Raw genomic sequence first — 21,873 nt, 5'->3', positions numbered from 1 at the left:
TTGAAAGACGTGGGCACCAGTGGCGAAGGCACACCCGACACCACAGTCAGTCAGAGCCATCAGTGCTCACAAAGGTGGTGGTGGTGTTGTGGTCTTCAGTCCTGAGACTGGTTTGATGCAGCTCTCCATGCTATTCTATCCTGTGCAAGCTTCTTCATCTCCCAGTACCTACTGCAGCCTACATCCTTCTGAATCTGTTTAGTGTATTCATCTCTTTGTCTCCCTCTATGATTTTTACCCTCCACGCTGCCCTCCAATACTATATTAGTGATCCCTTGATGCCTCAGAACATGTCCTACTAACCAATCCCTTCTAATAGTCAAGTTGTGCCACAAACTCCTCTCCTCCCCAATCCTATTCTGTACCTCCTCATTAGTTATGTGTTCTACCCATCTAATCTTCAGCATTCTTCTGTAGCACCACATTTCGAAAGCTTCTATTCTCTTCTTGTCCAAATTATTTATCGTCCATGTTTCCCTTCCATACATGGCTACACTCCGTACAAATACTTTCAGAAATGACTTCCTGACACTTAAATCTATATTCGATGTTAACAAATTTCTTTTGTTCCGAAACGCTTTCCTTGCCATTGCCAGTCTACATTTTATATCCTCTCTATTTCGACCATCATCAGTTATTTTGCTCCCAAAATAGCAAAACTCCTTTACTACTTTAAGTGTCTCATTTCCTAATCTAATTCCCTGAGCATCACCCGACTTAATCCGACTACATTCCATTATCCTCGTTTTGCTTTTGTTGATGTTCATCTTATATCCTCCTTTCAAGACACTGTCCATTCCGTTCAACTGCTCTTCCAAGTCCTTTGCTGTCTCCGACAGAATTACAATGTCATCGGCGAACCTCAAACTTTTTATTTCTTCTCCCTGGATTTTAATACCTACTCCAAATTTTTCTTTTGTTTCCTTTACTGCTTACTAAATATACAGTTTGAACAACATCGGGGAGAGGCTACAACCCTGTCTCACTCCCTTCCCAACCACTGCTTCCCTTTCATGTCCCTCGACCCTTATAACTGCCATCTGCTTTCTGTACAAATTGTAAATAGCCTTTTGCGCTCTGTATTTTATCCCTACCACCTTCAGAATTTGAAAGAGAGTATTCCAGTCAACATCGTCAAAAGCTTTCTCTAAGTCTACAAATGCTAGAAACATAGGTTTGCCTTTTCTTAATCTAGCTTCTAAGATAAGTCTTAGGGTCAGTATTGCCTCATGTGTTCCCATATTTCTATGGAATCCAAACTGATCTTCCCCGAGGTCGGCTTCTACCAGTTTTTCTATTCGTCTGAAAAGAATTCGCGTAGGATTTTGCAGCTGTGACTTATTAAACTGATAGTTCGGTAATTTTCACATCTGTCAACACCTGCTTTCTTTGGGATTGGAATTATTATATTCTTCTTGAAGTCTGAGGGTATTTCGCCTGTCTCATACATCTTGCTCACCAGACGGTAGAGTTTTGTCAGAACTGGCTCTCCCAAGGCTGTCAGTAGTTCTAATGGAATGTTGTCTACTCCCGGGGCCTTGTTTCGACTTAGGTCTTTCAGTGCTCTATCAAACTCTTCACGCAGTATCATATCTCCCATTTCATCTTCATCTACATCCTCTTCCATTTCTATAACATTGCCCTCAAGTAAATCGCCCTTGTATAGACCCTCTATATACTCCTTCCATCTTTCTGCTTTCCCTTCTTTCCTTAGAACTGGGTTTCCATCTGAGCTCTTGGTATTCATACAAGTGGTTCTCTTTTCTCCAAAGGTCTCTTTAATTTTCCTATAGGCAGTATCTATTTTACCCCTAGTGAAATAAGCCTCTACATCTTTACATTTGTCCTCTAGCCATCCCTGCTAGGCCATTTTGCACTTCTTGTCGATCTCATTTTTGAGACGTTTGTATTCCTTTTTGCCTGCTTCATTTACTGCATTTTTATATTTTCTCCTTTCATCAATTAAATTCAATATTTCTTGTGTCACCCAAGGATTTCCACTAGCCCTCGCCTTTTTACCTACTCGATCCTCTGCTGCCTTCACTACTTCATCCCTCAAAGCTACCCATTCTTCTTCTTCTGTATTTCTTTCCCCCATGCTTGTCAATTGTTTCCTTATGCTCTCCCTGAAACTCTGTACAACCTCTGGTTTAGTCAGATTATCCAGGTCCCATCTCCTTAAATTCCCACCTTTTTGCAGTTTCTTCAGTTTTAATCTACAGTTCATAACCAGTAGATTGTGGTCAGAGTCCACATCTGCCCCTGGAAATGTCTTATAATTTAAAACCTGGTTCCTAAATCTCTGTCTTACCATTATATAATCTATCTGAAACCTTAGAGTATCTCCAGGGTTCTTCCATGTATACAACCTTCTTTCATGATTCTTAAACCAAGTGTTAGCTATGATTAAGTTATGCTCTGCGCAAAATTCTACCAGGCGGCTTCCTCTTTCATTTCGTAGCCCCAATCCATATTCACCTACTGTATTTCCTTCTCTCCCTTTTCCTGCTCTTGAATTCCAGTCACCCATGACTATCGAATTTTCGTCTCCCTTCACTACCTGAATAATTTCTTTTATCTCATCATACATTTCATCAATTTCTTCATCATCTGCAGAGCTAGTTGGCATATAAACTTGTACTACTGTAGTAGGCATGGGTTTCGTGTCTATCTTGGCCACAATAATGCATTCACTATGCTGTCTGTAGTAGCTTACCCATACTCCTATTTTTTTTATTCATTATTAAACCAACTCCTGCCCGTATTTGATTTTGTATGTATAACCCTGTATTCACCTGACCAAAAGTCTTGTTCCTCCTTCCCACAAACTTCACTAATTCCCACTACATCTAACTTTAACCTATCCATTTCCCTTTTTAAATTTTCTAACCTACCTGCCCGATTAAGGGATCTGACATTCCACGCTCCGATCCATAGAATGCCAGTTTTCTTTCTCCTGATAACGACGTCCTCACAAAGGTATTGTTGTGAAATTCCATGTGAAGGTTGTGAAACAGAAGGCGATAGAGTGAGGCTGGAGTTGTGTCCTTAGGAAGCGAAGGAAAGCCAAGGTTAACATATGCCACTTCAAGAAACCACAGTGGTCAAGGGTTCACACCCATCGGGGAAGTTAGATGTAGTGTTAGAGGTAGTGTGAAGTTAAGCCACCGGAGCAAGTGCCGAACGTGGACTCCAGGAAGTAACAGAGAAGAGGGACGCGCCCTATATTGGTGATCAAAGGAATCATCGAAGAAGGAGGCACAGGATGGGTGGCCACACATGTCAGACAAACAGCATGCATACCTGCTGAGGAGAAAGTCAAGGCGGTAGGACATTGGTAGTTCAGCAGCTTCAGCATACAGACATTCAACCAGGCTAGTGTAAAAGGCACCAGTGGCCAAAAGGATGCCATGATGGTGGATAGTGTTGAGATGGCATAAGAGGGATGGATATGCAGACGCATAAACAAAGCACCCATAGTCTAATTTCGAATGGACACAAGGGACCAGTACAAACAGAGGAGGGTGGTTCGATCAGCACCCCAGGAAGTACTACTGAGGACACATAGGACATTGAGGGACCACATCTCATCTTTGTTTATATAAACATTCCACGTGGGAAAAATTATATATAAAAACAAAGATGAGGTGACTTACCGAACGAAAGCGCTGGCAGGTCGATAGACACACAAACATACACACAAAATTCAAGCTTTCGCAACAAACTGTTGCCTCATCAGGGAAGAGGGAAGGAGAGGGGAAGACGAAAGGAAGTGGGTTTTAAGGGAGAGGGTAAGGAGTCATTCCAATCCAGGGAGCGGAAAGACTTACCTTTGGGGGAAAAAAGGACAGGTATACACTCGCACACACGCACATATCCATCCACACATACAGCCACAGCTGACATATTTAAATATATATACACACATATACATATACACACATATACATATATACACATATACATATATATATATATATATATATATACACACACATATACATATATACACATATACATATATATATATATACACACACACACACACACACACACACACACACACACACACACACACACACACACACACACACATATATATATATATATATATATATATATATATATATATATATATATATATATATATATATATATATATATTTTATAGTTTGGGAATATTATTTGTATTTTTACGCTGGGTCTGGCCTAGGGAAAACTATGCTATCGAACGAATACATCGATAGGTCGTGTGGAGAAGCAGAGTGTTTAGGATCTTTGGTAGTGTTAACTTGGTCGCGTGGAGTGCGGGCAGAGGGGAGTCTGCCTGGAGTAGTGAGTGGAGCAGGTGTGTTGTGTGAAGCTCCCGCGAGTTGCCGCGCTTTCGGGGTTTGGCAGCATGTAATTGCGCTCGACTTGCGATGATAGTTTCTGACATGGTGTCGCGGACGGGAAGCATTAGCTGGTGCACATCAAGAGCCCATTTCATCTGGTGACCGTGTCGAGAAGAAGGCGCGCCAACATCCAGCTTCTCCAACAGCGACGGCCGACAATGAGTGACTGTCGCCACCTCCTCGATCAATGGCTTCAAACCTTCAATCAACCAACAAGGAAGACTGGAAGCACGTAAAGTTTTAGAACTGTATGGCAGACCTCAGGTTTTCAAACTTTTAACATGGTTGCATTACAAAATTACAGCAACTTAGCATGAACCTTTGTTGCTCATTGTCCCAATTGCATTACCAAGCAGGGTCCCTTCCTTTTCCGGAATGAACCTGAGTGTCATTGAAATTCAAACACCAGCATCATTCGGTTTCACTGCTTTAATTTCAAAGTTCAGTTAAGGTATTCATAGCTGGCTACAATATTTACATTACGCAAGCACAAATTAAGAGTGCGAGTTTTGTTACCGTATTTTAGCTTACCTGTGACTGCAGCTCAGCTTGGCACGTACTAAATTTTACTATTTTTAATTGTTCAGAATCATTTAATTCTAGTTCAAAGTTAAATCTCTTATTTCTAAATTGCATAGATTCAAGTAGCTTTTGAAATGATTGTTGAGGTAGTCCAAGACTAACCGTATTTTACTGAATTTCGATGTGCTTCAGAAAGAAAGCTCACTATTAACTTCAGTCATTAAATTAACTTTCAATTTTCTGGTTTTATTAATTATTTTGCTAAATTAAGTCAGAGTGTAGCAAAATTTATTACTTCTGACAAACTTCCAGTTTTCACACTACACGTGTCAACCTTCAGTTGCCACGCTTCTAGTGCTAATTATATGTGTAATAACCTTTCTTTTTCAGTTACTATAGTAATTGTCCTTAGGACTGGCGATCGTAATTTCCCCCAAATCTCAAATATCTAATTAGCGCCAATTAATTGTTAACGTGAAAGACCGCACATTTACTTTCTTTATTAACTTTACCCCTTTTCAAAATTAATTTCCACCAGTTTCATTTGCATTTTTCCTTTCATTTAGATGCAACCCTTTCCTCCCTCTTTACCGACAGATTAACTTCGGTGACGATTGCTTTTCCCAAATTTCCATTAGGTACACGCGGTTTAATTTTTCACCGTCATTAAGGTCGATAAGTGAGGGGGAGGTTACAAAGACACTGCTCAGCAAGACAGGTCCATGGAGAACTGCAATAGATGGCAAAATTGTCAACCATAAGGGAGCCAGAGATGCCCACTGGGAGACGGTCCATTATGCAGTTAATGGCGATAGCAACGAGGACAATCTTTGGGACGGAACCCTGAGATACACTGGTTTCCTGGATGAAGGTGTCCGACAAGGCAAAACCCACACGCACCCTCCTGAAGGAAACAGGGAGGGGGCCACAGAAGCCCCACGAGTAAAGAGTACAGAGGATACCAGTTCTCCAGCAGGTGCCGTAGGCCTTCTCCAAAGTGAAAAAACACAAAAACTGTCTGGGATCTCTGCATAAAACCATTCATGACATGGGTGGACAATGTAATGAGATGGTGAACTGCAGAAGGGTGCACTCGAAATCCACACTGTGCAGTTGTTAGTAAATTGCGAGACTTGAGCCACCATACCAGCCAGGCATGAATCATACATTCCATCACCTTGCAAACACAGCTGGTGAGAGAGATGGGGTGGTAACTAGAAGAAAGGTTGGAAGGTTTTTGTCCTTACACGGCTTAGGTATGGGTATGTCAGTGGCTTCAAGACAACATCCGCGAAATGTGCCCTTTGCCCAGATGCGGTTGAACACAGTAAGCAGAAAGTGCTGGCCCACAAAAAAAGTTGCTGCAACCTCTGAAAGTGGACAGCGTCTGGCCCTGAGGAGGAGGATCAGGATGAACTGAGAGCATGATCTAGCTCACTAATAGTAAAAAGGCAGCATTGCAGCACTCATGATTCTGAGAAGAGAAGGGTACCGCAAAAGCCTCCTCCGCTTGTATCCGATGGAGTAAGGTATTGTGATAGTGGGAAGAGCTCAAAATTTCTGCAAAATGGTGGCCCATTGTGTTTGAGATAGTAACAGGGTCCACGACGAGATCATCTGCTACTGTCAGGCTGGAAACTGGCGAATGCATCTTGGTCCCAGAGAGCCGTTGGAGGTTGGTCCATGCGACAGAGAAAGGGGTGAAATTGTTGAAAGAACTAGTGAATGAAATCCAGCTAGCTTTTTTGCTGTCCCAAAGAATGCGACGACACTTTCCACTCATCTGTTTACAAGGACTGCAGTTTGCCATCATAGGATGATAGGTAAAAATGCAGAGAACACATTGTCAGTGCACAAATTGCAGCGCTGCATGCCTCAGTCCACCAAGGGACCGAGAAACGACGTAGTAAAGATGGAGTGCGAGGAATGGAACATTCTGCAGCAGTACAGAAAACATTTGTGAGATATTCCACCTGGTCAGGTCATCACAATTGGAGAAATCTTGTTCTTCGAAGGTTGCCATGGAGAAGAAAAGATGCCAGTCAGCCTTAGTACGCTGCCATTTGGGTGTGCATGCACGTGGGGTAGGAGTTAGCAAACAGATAGCACATGGAAAATGTTCGCTCAAGTAGGTGTCAGAAAAAATGGACCACTCCAGACGATGGGCAAGCTGGGCAGTTCAGAAGGATAGGTCCAAATGGGAATAGGTGTGCAAAGAGTCGGAAAGGAATGTGGGTGCTCCAGTGTTAAGGTGAACAGGTTTAGTTGATTAAGATGATCAACTAAGAGGGCACCTCTCTGACATGTTATGGGAGAACCCCAAAGGAGACGATGTGCATTAAAGTCACCGAGTACCAGAAATGGGGGAGGTAGCTGCCCAATAAACTGAAGGAAGTTGGCCCTAGCGACATCAAATGATGGAGGGACAAATGGTACAGAGGGAAAATGTCACGTGAGGAAGTAAAAGGCGAACTGCAACAGTTTGAAGATGGGAAGTCAGCGAGGTGGGTTGACACAGAATGTCATCCCGTACGAGCAGCATGATGTCCCCATGAGATGGAATGCTGACCTCAGGGAGAAGTTCAAAATAAACTGGGAAGAAAAGTGAAAGCTCAAAGCAGTAGTGAGGATGCAATTTTCTTTCCTGAATGCAGAGTACAAGGGGAAGCTGCAATGCTAAAAGCAGCCATAAATCCTCTTTGTGGGACCGAAGCCCACCAACATTCCTTTGGAGGAGAGTCGTGAGAAAGAAATGAAGGGGTGTCACCTTGGGAGCTACCGAATGACAGCCTGTGAAGAGTCACTGCTACAGGGCACAGAAGCAGGAGGATCCTGCTCCACGAGGTCCAAAGAAGCATCGGCGTGCTTGTGCTGTTGGTCTGTGGAATCCAACGTAGAAAAATGGTTGGTAGTGTGCACTGGTGACACGGAGGCTAGCTGGGCTGAAGTATCACATGGCAACACCATTGAAGAGGATCTTCAGGTAGGTAAAGAAGAAGACCGTTTGTCTTTGGCAGACTTCTTCAAGCCTTTCCGGTTAGCAGAGGAAAACTCGGGTGTTGTTTGGCTGGAGGGACGTAGGAAGTCTTCCCGGGAGTATTCCTCCTGTCCCTTCCGGCCTACCAGTTGTGTAACTGGTGGCTTCGCCCCTCGAGGCGAGAGTTTGATGGCATGTTGCACAGCTGGATGGAGGGATGGTGACGCTGGGAAATTTCAAAACCTCAGCACTGAATTCAAGGTCGCGTGTTTGCATCCTTCATGGAGCAAGGGGTAACAAGAAGCAAACTATAGGTGCCAGATGGAAGAACACAGGGTTTGCAACTAGCCAGTAACTCGCAAGCAACTAGGTAAGGCACTTTTTCCTTTGCCCAGATCTCCTGGACAGCCCGCTCATCAAGATACACGGGACAATCCCGAGAGAAGGCAGCATGGCCACCACTGCACTTGATACAGAGGGGAGGGGGCAGACAATCGCCCTCATGTGCATCCCTACCACAGGTTACACATTTGGCTGGGTGCCTACAGGACTCTCAAGTGTGGTTGTAATGATGGCACTGGTAGCAGCACATAGTGTTGGGAATGTACGGTCGGACTGTGATAATTTCATAGCCTGCTTTGATCTTGGACGGAAGCACCACTCTATCAAAGGTGAGAAAAAGAGTGCGGCTGGGTACTAAAGAGGAATCTACCTTTTTCATCATCCAATGGATGGCAATGACACCCTGATCAGAGAGATAATATTGGATTTCAACCTCGGTCAGACTGTCGAGCAGCCTAGTGTGAATAACACCAGGGGAAGAATTCAGAGTTCTATGGGCCTCAATATGAACAGGACGACCGTGGAGGAGTGAGGCAGCAAGCAGTTGTTGCACTTGAGAATCGTAAGAAGCCCCCAAAAGCAAAGTCCCATTCTGTAAACGAGAGCAGGATTTCACAGGGCCGGGAATGGGATCAACACCTTTCTGAATAATAAACGGATTTACCATTGCGAAGGACTGGCCGTCTCCAGTATGTGAGACCACAAGGAACGGCGGTGCAGCTGGAAGAGTCAGTGAATCGTTTAGCCTCATTCCATTTACATTTCATAGATGTTGATTGTGAAGATGATTGGCTCATTGTGAGAAAATTCCCCACGATTGCCAGCATCTCCAATGGCATGCTCCTTCCAACTGGGGGTCCCCTTCACAATGGGGTGCGACTGCCTAAGGTGAACCTCAGGTCACACATACTGAACACCTGACAGAGGGACCAATCAGCAATTTGGGAAGGTAGTAGCTCAGGCAATCACCCTTCCCTGGGCCTGGCCTGTACCAGGGAGGAAAGTGCGAACCCTACCTATCGACCCAGAGCTGGGAATTACACGTTATCCAGTCACCTGTTACACGTCAGACGCATGGATCGGGCTTCAGGAGCACATGAGGAGGAAGAAGAAAAAGAGAACCTCAAACACCGAAGTGGAGGAATGAGAGGAGAAGGGAAACAAAGAAAGGGAAAGTGAATAAAAAACAGTGTTGAGACTGTTCTTATATCAGTGACAGACAATGCGGAACATTACCATTAACATCCCAGACATGTTCCCCAAGGGAGGAAATACAGCACGGAAGGGAAAAGATGCTGCAAAGGCTGGGGCCCCATGGTACACAAGCATGAACCCACCAGAGAGAGGTGAGCCCCTTGGGGAGGCAATATTTAGAATCACCTGTAATAGTAGAGGGCACGTCTAGGATATTGGACAGCAGTTTTGCGGATCATTTCTACTACCCTTCTTGTAGTTGGGTGTCTCCTGGGCCTTTTTCCAAAAACTGGGCACAGTTTTTTGTTCGATGGATCTATGATAGATTATAGTGAGAAGAGGGGCTAACTCAACTGCAAATTCAATACAGAATTGACAGGGATTGCATTGGGACCTGGAACTTTGTTCAATTTTAACGATTTCAGCTGTTTCTCAACATCAGTGACACTCATACTTGTTTCATTCAGCTTTTCAGTGGTATGATGATTAAACAGCTACAATTCTCTTGGGTTCTCCTTCATAAAGAAAGATTTTAAAATGGAGTTAAGTATTTCAGCTTTTGCTTTGCTACACTCAATTTCATTTCCTGTCTCATTTGCTAAGGACTGGACACTAACTTCGGTGGCATTAACAGCCTTTACATACAACCAGAATTTCTTTGGTTTTTGTGATATGTTATTTGACAGTATTCGTTTTACACGTATTATGCAGTAATCTCTGATTCTTTAGAAGCAGAATTTCGAACAATCCCTTCTTAAACAATACCTACAATGTACGTTCCCAAATTTTCAAGTTTCTATGCTTAACAGTTTGGGCTGGGCGATGACTAGTCAATGAATCAGCCAGGCATTATTTCACTTCTAGGGATTGAATTTCCAAAAACAAATACTAATTTTCATAGATGAAGCTTTAAAAATACTTTAGTAGGTTATTAATACAATTTACATTCAAAAAGCTTTCACCCACTATTTCATCTCTGAAGGGGTAAAATTTCCAAAAACAGTGAAACACTCATTTCTTTACTCCTGAACAACAAACCAAATGCCAATTTTCATAGGTGTAGTTTCAAAATCGCCTTAATAGCGACATATTTAAAAAACTTTCATCTTGTATTGCACCCCTTTAGGGGCAGGAATAGATTAATCTGTAATCTCAACCTTACATGTACAATGCACTGCTCTAAAACATTCCATTATTTCTCTCAACACCCACTATTTTTTCATCATTCTGCTACATCATTTCTCTTGAGTTTTTAAAACATATTTGCAGCTAGATTAAGACAATTAAGGTCACCTTGAAAGAAAGAAATATAAATAATTACAGTGATCATGGTTTCCTTTGCAACTATTCTGTAACTTTTGTTTATACTATTTTTTTTAATCCTCTGAAAAGCACATCACTGATTCAGCATCCATATTAGTCTTGTTGCAAGCTCTGTAACAATTTCTATATGTACGAAATTACTTTTACACCAGTCCTTATTATTTCAAACTAAATGATAGGAGAAACATCAACCTACATTTTTACCAGAGAATGCATTTTGCAAATAACATGAATATGAAAATAAACAATTACCAATGCACTTCCAACTAGCAAATACTTCTATTATTTGCACCACAGTTTAGATGAAAACCAGTCCTGTTACATGAAATGAAGGGCATACTAACATCTGCAGCTACAATGTAACAGTTATTATACCTGCTCATTTTGCCCCAAAGCTGATGGTCCAGCACGAACAGAAGACTCCGGTGATGACTGCTCTCTACTGCCATCATCCATCTGTATGCAAGTGAAATGTTAAAAGAATTCAAGGAAAGCTATGATACAGTACATTTTAAAGAGAAAATTCAATCGTTTTGTCCAAAAAAAAAAAAAAGTCCATGATTGACCAGCTACGCAGCACATTTCCCAAATGAGGAGACCTGGAGGTCATGAGGGCCCAAAACATGAACTTTTTATTTACCAAAATTCTATGATTCTTCCCAATTCTAAAAATACAAGGTGCTCTCCAAAATTTTTGGGACTGGTGGTGCCATATGTTGAAAACCTTACCTTTGGACTAATGGTCACGCATCCCAGAGCTTCTGCCACTGATCAAACTTTTTCTGGAAGTCCTGTTCTTTGAGAGTGTTAATCACCACCAGCAATGCTTCATGAATCCTCCCTAGAGTGTTGAACCAATGGCCTGTCAACTTGAGTTTCAGTTTTGGGAATAGCATGAAGTCACAAGGGGCCAAATCTGGCGAGCACGGTGGGTGGGGTAACCGCCATGTTGTTTGTAAAAAAAGTCCTGGTCAGCAAGGACATGTGACAGGGCACGTTGCTGTGATGCAGCAGCCAGTTCCCTTGATGCCAAAGTTCGGGCCGTCGTCACTGCACGTTTTCAGGGAGCCATCGCAAAACGTCACAGTAGTACGTGGAATTCACTGTTTGGTTGGGTGGGATGAATTCTTTGTGCACAATTCCCTTGGTATCAAAGAAAATGATGATCATGCTCATCACTTTGCACTTCACCTATCTCGCTTTTCTGAGTCTTGGAGATCCCGGCCTCTTCCACTGGGACGATTGTTGCTTTGTCTCTGGGTCATAACCATAAATCCAGCTCTCATCAGCAGTGATAACCCATGACAAGAAGGTTGGATCATCAGATGCGGTCTGACGAACGTCCATGCACACTTCAATGTGCAGTGCCTTCTGATCGGCAGTTAAGATCCTTGGTACAAATTTTGGGACAACATGATGCAGGCCCAATTCATCAGTCAACATTCGTTGACATGTCCCATAACCTATATCCACTTCATCCGCAACGTCTTGAATGGTTCGACGTCGATCCGCACAAACCAATTTTTGAAGTTTGGCAACAATGTCTGGTATTGTGCGGCTAACGGACCTTCCAGTGTGAGGATCATCTTCGACGTCTGTACGGCGGGCCCTAAACCGAGCATGCCACTCAAACACACACTTATGGCTCATGCTCTGTCCCCCAAACACTTGTTGAATTATTGCAAGGGTCTCCATAGCACTTTTCCCAAGATTCGCACAGACTTTGATACACACGTGCTGTTCTGTTCGCAGATCCATTGTAAAATCGCGACCCACCAAACAAAGAGTATTATGGAAATCACTGTGGACATGCAACACATCCTCCCAGCTGAATATCAATCTGACTCCTCAGATATGCTGCTCTCGCTACCTAGTGGTGCAGAGATTTACTAATCCTACTTTCCAGATGGCAGCACCAGTCCCGAAAATTTTGGATTCCACCTCGTATATACTTTATGTATAGTACCTGATCATTTTCATGTTTAAATGCCTTTCTAAAGCAGATGTAGCATTTGAATTCCTGGCTGTCACACTGCTGTCAAACACACAACCTTGCCTACGAAGTCGCACTAATTAATTTTGGTGCTGCTATTTTTGTAGAAACTCATTTGTGTGACATCCTTGAAGAACATATCAACTGTACTACAAGCAGGGATTTATTGCAATTGATGTTTATGTTGATACAAGTAGATTACTTTAGTTTACTTATGTTTTTGTGTGCCTTTGTGCTGTAAACTTGTTGTTTTGATGGTGTGTTTCAACCCTTTTACAAAAGTAAGTTTTATGGTAGTCAACACAAGCTTCTTATTGGAAATTGTAGACATGAAGAAATTGTTATGCCATAGCAAAGTGAGGTTACACCTAAATGTTCACTAGACAGTGATTCAAAACTCAAGTTCAAACATGTAAACAGTAAAAATAACAGTTACATTTCAATTAGTAAGCGTAAGCTTTCGGAGTTGCTTTTGTCTGTTGCTAAACGTAAATATTGTAATAGTCAAAAATCACTTACATTTAGTCAGGACATAAGAAAAAAGGCCTATTCAGCAAAATTGTAAGGTGTAAAGTAACAAACTGTACTATGACATCTGTAAAATGCACAAAATATAGTGAATATATGCCTTGCTTATGCCCTGAGGTGTACTAGAAAGAAAGAAAAGGAACCCAGGTATTCTGTGCTATAAAAGATCTCCCACCACCACCACCACCACCACCACCACCACCTGTAAAATATGAAACGTATTATAAACAATTGTACAATGCCCTAACAGGGCAGAGGTGACGTCACATATCACTGGACGGAGTTGTCGCAGTTACCTCTGTAGATACTGTCCAGGCAAGGTGCTGGACTATGAATGGCTGACAAAACACTGCCAAAATTGTGCAAATAAGGTAAGTGAACACAAATGTGACAAAAACTTCAAAGGTTTCAGTGGTGGTATGGAAAGCAAGTCTCTTTTTAGTAGGTCAGTTGCTACACATGGTGTGCTATACATACACCACCTTGATGATGGAGACTCTTAAGCCTTCAAAAGTGCTGCAGCTGCTAAACCACGTGGTGAAGCTGAAATTAAAAAAAAGTAGAATGTATAGGGCATGTGCAGAAGAGAGTGGGGGCAACATAGGGGGCAAAATAGGAAACTCCACAAGGACATGACAGGGAAAGAAGTCTCTGGTCGCGAAGGAATTGGTGAACATGGCAGACTCACCAAATCAGAAATAGAAAACCTCACAGAATATTATGGTCTAGCCACCAGGAGAAACTGCAAAACTGTCAGTGAGACGGGAAAAGCAATTTGTCCGTTTCGGTTTCACAGAATATCCACTGACAAGCAACCATAGAGTGGCCTCTGCCCAAAAGGAAACACTTAACACTTCATGGTCTAAGTATAATATGTGTAAGACAAATGGACAAAAACATACACATGCAAAGCTCACACCAGAAACTGTTATGGTAAAAGTAAAGCCAATATATAGAAATCTTTCAGATTCTAAACTCCTGAAAAAATTTTTACTTGGAAAACACACAATTCCAATGAAAGCTTCAATAGCTGCATTTGGGAACACTTGCCAAAAACTGTTTTTGTTTGCATCTCAGCTTTTCAGATTGGTGTGATGGATCCCATAATATATTTTAATGATTGAGTAAAAAGCAGCTTAAAAGCCATAAGCAGACTCGCATCACAACTGAGACAACATGAAAAGTGGGCTGCTACAAGCGGACAGGCAATGTGTTGCTGAAGATGAAAAAGTTGGTGAAAGCATAACAAAGGAGGCCAGAATAACAAAGTAAAAAAGAAAACTAAATAAGATAAAAACGACACTCATAGTCAAATTATTATGGAGCTGGAAAGTTTTGATACATTATCATTGAGAAGAAAATGACATGCAAAATTTTAGTTTCAGTTTCCCCTAGTCAATGTTTTTGCATACTTAGGTATCATTATCTCATCCAATATTACAGTTACAAAAAGAAAATTTTGCAAGAATAACAATATACTGCTTGTCTACGCTGAAACCACATTATTCAACAATGTATTAAACATTTTAAGCTGAAACATGTAAAGTGTTCTTAAATTATCAGAAGAAAAAATTGACTTCTAAAAAACATTTTATTAAATGCACAAAATAACAAATTGGTAAATATTTCTGGTTTACTGTTTCAACAAGTTAATAGTTAAAAGAATGAAATTTGTTTTGACCTTTTATTTTTAATAGTATGAAATTACAGAACACCTGAAAAAAATACACGTATTTCAAACAATGGAAACTCCTGATAGGAATATCAACAATGTAGGAAAAGAAATCCTACTGCCAGCCCGGAGCACCACTATCCGATGCCTATCATACCCACAGTGTTCCTCCTTGTCCATCTCTCATAGCAGCTAAACCCTGTCTAGCTGACCTTTCCATCTCGCCACATCCCCAAAATTTCCTATCAATTGTCGCCCAAATCCAAATCTAGAGCCAAAACACTTCCTCATCACTGTTGTTAACTTTTACACCAAACCCCTGAGCTCCATAGAAGTTTCAGTACTATCCAAAGGCCTCACCTTTAGCCCTACACCCAAATTTAATCATGCTGGACTCGTCGAAGACCTATTCCGCTTCTCCCGAACCCTGCAATGGAAGCACTTCTTTTCTGCCAATCCCTCCAACCAAAACCACCCTAATTCCAACACTGAACCCTATCTCTTCCAGTTCATACCACCATCCAACCATAACCCCCCCCTCCCCCCCCACATAACCACCTGCTGGTCACCTTCCAGGAATTCCTTACCTCCAACTTATCCTCACCATCCTTCCATAGGTCCCTTCCACAGAGCACCAACCTTTCAGTAGAAAAAGGACAGCCATACACAATCTCAAAATGAATCCTGACCTAATCATCCTACCTGCAGATGAAGGTTCCACTACTGTTGTTATGAATCGTAGTGACTACCTGGCAGAAGTCCTCAACCAATTACGTGACTCTTTCACCTATAAACACTGCCAGAGCGATCCCTTCCTGGAAGTCCAATACAAACTCAAATCTCTGTTTAAGGCCTTCCTGGAACATATCCCCTGAATCCATTTCCCTCCTCACCCCTATGACACCCCACACACCCACCTTTCCCATGCTCTCCAAAATCCACAAACCCAACAAAACTGGATGCCCCATTGTGGCTGGTTATTATGTCCAAACTGAAAGAATTTCAGCCCCCAATGACCAACACCATCAACCAATTGTCCATAACCCAGCCTCCTACATCAAAGACTCTCCACCATCCCATCCCTTTACCTCCTGGATCCCTACTTGTCGCTGTTGACACCACCTACCTATACACCAACATCCCTCATGCCCATGGTCTCACCGCTCTTTCCCAACATCCTTTACATTCCAAACCCACTACCTCATTCCTCATACACCTTAATAACTCTATCCTAACCCACAACTACTTCTCATTTGGAGGAGATGTATGTACACAAATCCACAGCACAGCCATGGACACTCGCACAGCACCCTCCAATGTCAACCTTTTCATGGGTCATCTAGAGGATGACCTTCCTAGCATATCAAAATACCAAACCCCTAGTCTGGTTCATTGATGACACCTTCATGATCTGAACTAAAGACCAAGAAACACTATCTTTGTTCTGTCACAAATGCATCACTTCCTCTCCCATCTGCTTCACGTGGTCCTCCTCAACCCAGTGTGACACCTTCCTCCTCTCTGATGGCTCCATCTGCACCTGTCCACATTAAACCCATCAATTACCAACAGTACCTGGATTTTGACAGCTGTCATCCCTTTCACACCAAGCAATCTGTCCCGTATAGTCTGGCCACTCAGTCACAGTGTATCTGCAGCGACAAATAACTCCCTTGCTCAATATGCTGAGGGTCTCACCAAGGCCTTCACAAACAGGCACTATCCCATAGACTTAGTTTGCAAACAGACCTCATGTGCCATTTCCCCTCACACCCCCAATCCTCCCACCACCCCCAGGACCCTGTCACAAAGGAGTGTCCCCTTCATCACCCAGTACCACCTTAGACTGGAACATCTGAACCATATAATTCACCAGGCCTTTGATTACCTACCATCATACCCTGAAATGAGGGACATCCTACCTGAGATATTTCCCATCCTTCCTACCATGGTGCTCTGTCACCCACCCAACCTCCACAACAGCCTAGTCCATCCCAATCCCATTCCCAATCTCAATCCCTTGGCACAATGGTCATATCCCTGTGGAAGATCCCAATCCACCCACCCAGCACTTCCTATTCCAGTCCTGTCACAGGTTTATCCTACCCCATCACAGGCTGGGCCACCCATGAAAGCAGCCATGTCATATACCAGCTGTGCCACAATCATTGCACAGCTTTTTATATTGGTATAACTACCAACCAGCAGTCAGCCAGGATGAACAGCACCGCCAAACTGTGGCCAAGAGCAAAGTAGATCACCATGTGGCCCAACATGCAGCTGAACATAACACACTTTATTTCAATGGCTGCTTCACTACTCGAGCCATCTAGATCCTTCCCTCCACCACCAGCATTTCTGAATTGTGGATATGGGAATTATCTTTACAACACGTTCACCGCTCCTATAACCTATGGTAACACACTGTTCCACACCCTCCACCCAACAGTTTCCACCGCCTGTACCCTACCATCTTCTCCCCATTCTCATCTCCCACCCTGTTTATTTCCAGCCCTCTGCCAACGCATCCACCTGTCTTTCCCCACTCCTCACCTTTCTTGTTCCTTTTTTCCCCCACCTTTCTACCCCACAACCTGCTGAAGCTGCACCTGGTGGCAGTCTAGTCCCAGCACACTCCAGCAGATAGCATTTATCTCTTTCTCCCCACCTATACACTTCCCCACACCCTCTAGAGTGCTGCTTGCATCCCATGTGATGTTGCATTCTGGCCCAAGATGCTGTAGTTGGTGGACACGCGTGCGTGAGTTGTGCTTGCTTTTGTGTGTGTGTGTGTGTGTGTTTTTATTGATGAAGGCTTTGGCCAGAAGCTATGTGTGTCTTTTAATAGTGCCTGTCTGAAACTTTACCTGTCTTCCTTACGGTAAGTGGCAATATGTCTTTTCCTACATTGTTAATACATGTAATAAAGTTCATAAGATAAAAATCAATATTCACTTCACTATGTATTCCACAGTTTTTTAAATTTTTTTCACATAGAGGTCAGAATATACTAATTATTTGGTTAAAGTTTCATTCCAATAGCTATTAAAGTTTTTGAGCTATTAAATTTCAAAATACTACAAAAACTGCAGTTCGTGACATCCAGGTGCCTGTAAACTGCTTTTGTTTTATCCCTCATGACCCATGACCTTTGATAATGTAACCAGTGATATAAATTAAATTAGAATGGTTTAGGCTGCTTTTTTTATGTAAGTTCTTACTACCTATAGCCAGCTGAGTTACTGAAAGTATTTGGCATGTTCTGAGTTATTGAATGTTTTGGCATGTTAAGTTTGGTGCTTTTCTTAGCAAATGTGTATTGTTAGTGAACATCAAAATTTATGAAGAGCCCTTTAATAAATAATTTTCCTCCCGTTGTCCTCATGGCAGACAGGGGTGTAGTTTTTCAGTAAAAATTACAAATCTTTTTCAAAAGTAATGACATGTAGTGTGGAAGCCACTATGGAGCACTGCATTAATGGCCACAAGCTGGTAGTTTCCAGTGTGGTGACATGTTGGTGACAATAACATATACAATACCAAGGAGGTCTCTCATTATGGATGGCATCACTTGGTGTCAAGTTTTAGTCAAACAAATACACACCAAAGGCATATATATAAGTCTAGACTTTGAGGCAGGGAACCATTTCTCATCACTGGGAACTGGCAGCACCACCACAACGGAAGAGTTATGCCGGGCAGCGAGACGACTGGGCACTGATAGCAGCAGCCACACATTTGAGACCATGCTGGGCCTGCCCCAGCACTAAGTCCTTGGTGGGATTTAGTACCACAGCCCTGTCGACCAGCTATATGAGCCTGCTGCCATCTCTACACTGAATTTCTAGTAGTACTTGGTGCCACAACACCAGCCACCATCTGACACCTGTTAGAGGGCAGCGAGTCGCACCACATGCACAGCCACCTTCACACGCCGTCACAGTGATACGAGCAGAGCAAGGGGCTTACAGACTGTACAGTGCCAAGGGAAGCAGGGCACTGCTGATGTTGACAGCTGTGGCCCCTAAAGGCTGCCGGCCTTCCACAGGCTTGCTGTCATCATCACACAGTGCCGGTTCAGCAGCCAGAGTGGGAGTCACTGCCCATACATCAGCATCAACTGGGGAAAATGGAGAGAGGCGTGGTCATCTCAATATGTCATGTATCAAAACCAATAAGAGTCATTCTTAACTGTGAACAGCATCTCCACTGGGGTCTTCAACAGCCCCAGTCACCCTGCACCCTTTAGGTGCAACTCAATCTAGGATCCTCAATCTAGCCCTCCTTCCCAATCTATCTGTATTTCCTTTCCTTCCTGAGAAAGTAATTAACAATTCCAAAAGCTTGGGATTTGTTTTTAATTCCCCTACTTTTAACTGTGCCTTACTGGCAACACAAGGTAATTTTCATCCTGAAGACAAGTACTAACCAGCTCTCTGTAATTTCAGTTTCCTCTAGTGAATTTTCTTTCTGCTAGTTTTTATTTGTTTTCTGTTTAATGGTGTTCCAGATAGTTTTAATCTTTGATAACTATATTTTTTATTCTTTGTATACAGACATACCTTCCTGCCATTTCAATGACAGAAACCGTAACTTCACAGTAAGATTTGTGATGCAATTTCAGTTCTTCACACCAACTAGTCCTAACTTTGAAAAACTTTGCTCTACCCTACATTTCATACTTTTAGAGCAGAAGTAACCATGCTTTCCTCAACACTACTATTTTAATTTATTCTCCTCTGTCATGATGAAAAATTACACCAACTGATCAAAGATATTCAGACGCCTTTTAGTAGACATTAATATAGGATGTTTCCACACTTTGTCTTTAAGACAGCTTGGGCTCTTCTGGGGACAATTTCAGTGATGTGTATGAATGTCTGAAGGAATGGCAGACCATTTTTCCTGAAGAGCTGAAATCAGATAACATCTGTGGTCTGGAGCAAAGTTGACGTTCTAACTCACCCCAAATGTGTACCACTGAATTCAGGTTGAGACTCTGGACAAGTCAGTCCTTTTCAAGAAGTTTATTGTCTTCCTGCATTTAGCATTTTCTTAAGCAGAATAAAGGAACCACGCCCTATCTATGATGAACATCGTCACACCTTAAGAACATCTCCTCTGTAATTCACTGTTGCCACTACATATGACGGCAGGTAACATTCTCCAGTCATTCGTTAAATCCAAATCCTCTCATCAGATTGCCACAGCGTATGGCAAAAGTCATCACCCCACATCACTCATTCCCAATCCCCCACTGTCCAGTGGCCTCACTCTTTACTCCACCTCAAGTGTCACTTAACAATGGCTACTGACACGTGTTACTTTTGAAGATCTGCTTGACCATTGTACCCCATTCTTTTTAGCTCCCTATGCACAGTCATTGTGTTAGTTGGACTGCTGGTAGCAATTTGGAACACACAACTGATTCTTTCCACCGATTTTGCACAATTTTTATAATCACCCTCTGTCTGCTTGATAGTCCCTGTCCATCAGTACATGAGGTCTGCCTCATCTTGGTTTAGCTGTGGCTACTGCTTTGCATTTCCACTTCATATTCACATCACCAACAGTTGACTTGGGCAGCTTTAGAAGGGTTTAAATGTCCTTAATGGCTCTGTTACACATGTGAAATCCAATGACTAGTCCACATTTAAAGTAGCTGAGCTCTCCTGACTAGTCCATTCTGCTATTAATGCTTCCCTACTGACAACACAATACTCCCTGCCTTCTTTTACACTGGTGGGTCTGCCTCTCATGATACCTAGTGGTCAATTCTGTACTGCACAGATGTGTTCGGATAGTTTTGATCAGGTAGTGTCTATTGTTAGATATCTCCCCACAATATTTCCTGTACTTTTTCGCTGAACATTCCAACAGCCTCATTTGGGGCCTACTGAATAATACCTGTGGCTAGCCACAGCCATTTGGCTTTAACATCTAATTTATTAATGATAATTCAACCTAAAATCAATCCGCAATTTTTAGATGAACTATGAGTTTCCACCACTCTTGGGGACATTACTGCCGATATCAGCCAAAACTGAACAACAACAACAACAACAACAACAACAACAACAAGACATTAATTTGGTCACAACTATGTGAAGAAAATCAGGATGTAATTACCCATGCCCTACAAAAATCCAGTTATTTCTACGCACAACATTGTTAATAGCCTCACCAAAAAAGCTTTGATATTACTTATTCATCACAGAATACTGAAACATCACTGTTGCAAATATAAACAAAGAGGAAGGTTGCAAATAATTACTGCAGGGAGTCATAGGCAATCCGAGGATAATGCCCTCAGATCGAGATAAAGGTAACTTTCGTATTTATTTATAAATCTTAGTAGTGTCAGTAATCACACCAGTATGATGAAAAATAACGAAATTATGATTTATATGAAAAAAATACTTCAAGGAAGTAGATTAACACTACAGTCAACATCTGGACAACGGAAAAAGGAGATACAGAGTGCAAATAATGCACATAAGATCAGCAACAGAATGGATGATGGTGGTTGTGGTTTATAACAAGAGGTAGTGAAAGGAAAGATGCAACAGCAAAGATCATAATGAGAAAGGAGAATGAAGAGAAATGAGTCTCATTGACAAAAAACACAAAAAAAAAGAAAAACGAGTGCCAGAAACAGATGAAATCACAATGATCGGAAGAGACATGTAAAATTACTAGAACGGATAAAAGGAACAGACAACCAAGTGTGAGACATACTAAACAGAAAAAGAACAACAGGGAACGTAGCGGGAGGAATTTCATTGGTACTGTGCAGGTTGCACTGTGGTGTACAGTGAGGGAAGTATTTACTGAAGGACAGATTCCCATATCAAGAATGAAGAGCCACTGTATTACAGCACTGTTACAGAACAATGGCTTCAAATTTACCACATCTGGGGGGAAAACC

General features: G+C 42.3%; 1 protein-coding gene across 4 annotated transcripts in view; it reads right to left on the bottom strand.

Annotated features, from left to right (window-relative positions):
• LOC126457855 (uncharacterized) overlaps window positions 1-21,873 on the bottom strand; it is a 311,923-nt gene that overhangs the window by 275,123 nt on the left and 14,927 nt on the right. For all 4 annotated transcript variants that reach the window (XM_050094498.1, XM_050094501.1, XM_050094500.1 and 1 more), the window contains exon 2: window positions 11,128-11,208. In XM_050094498.1, coding sequence (XP_049950455.1) covers window positions 11,128-11,208 — 81 coding nt within the window. The remainder of the gene's footprint in view (window positions 1-11,127; window positions 11,209-21,873) is intronic.

This window comes from Schistocerca serialis, chromosome 2, assembly GCF_023864345.2.
Source record: "Schistocerca serialis cubense isolate TAMUIC-IGC-003099 chromosome 2, iqSchSeri2.2, whole genome shotgun sequence".
Lineage (NCBI taxonomy): Eukaryota > Metazoa > Arthropoda > Insecta > Orthoptera > Acrididae > Schistocerca > Schistocerca serialis.
The sequence above is the reverse complement of the archived record's forward strand: the minus strand, read 5'-3'. Positions and strand labels throughout refer to the sequence as shown.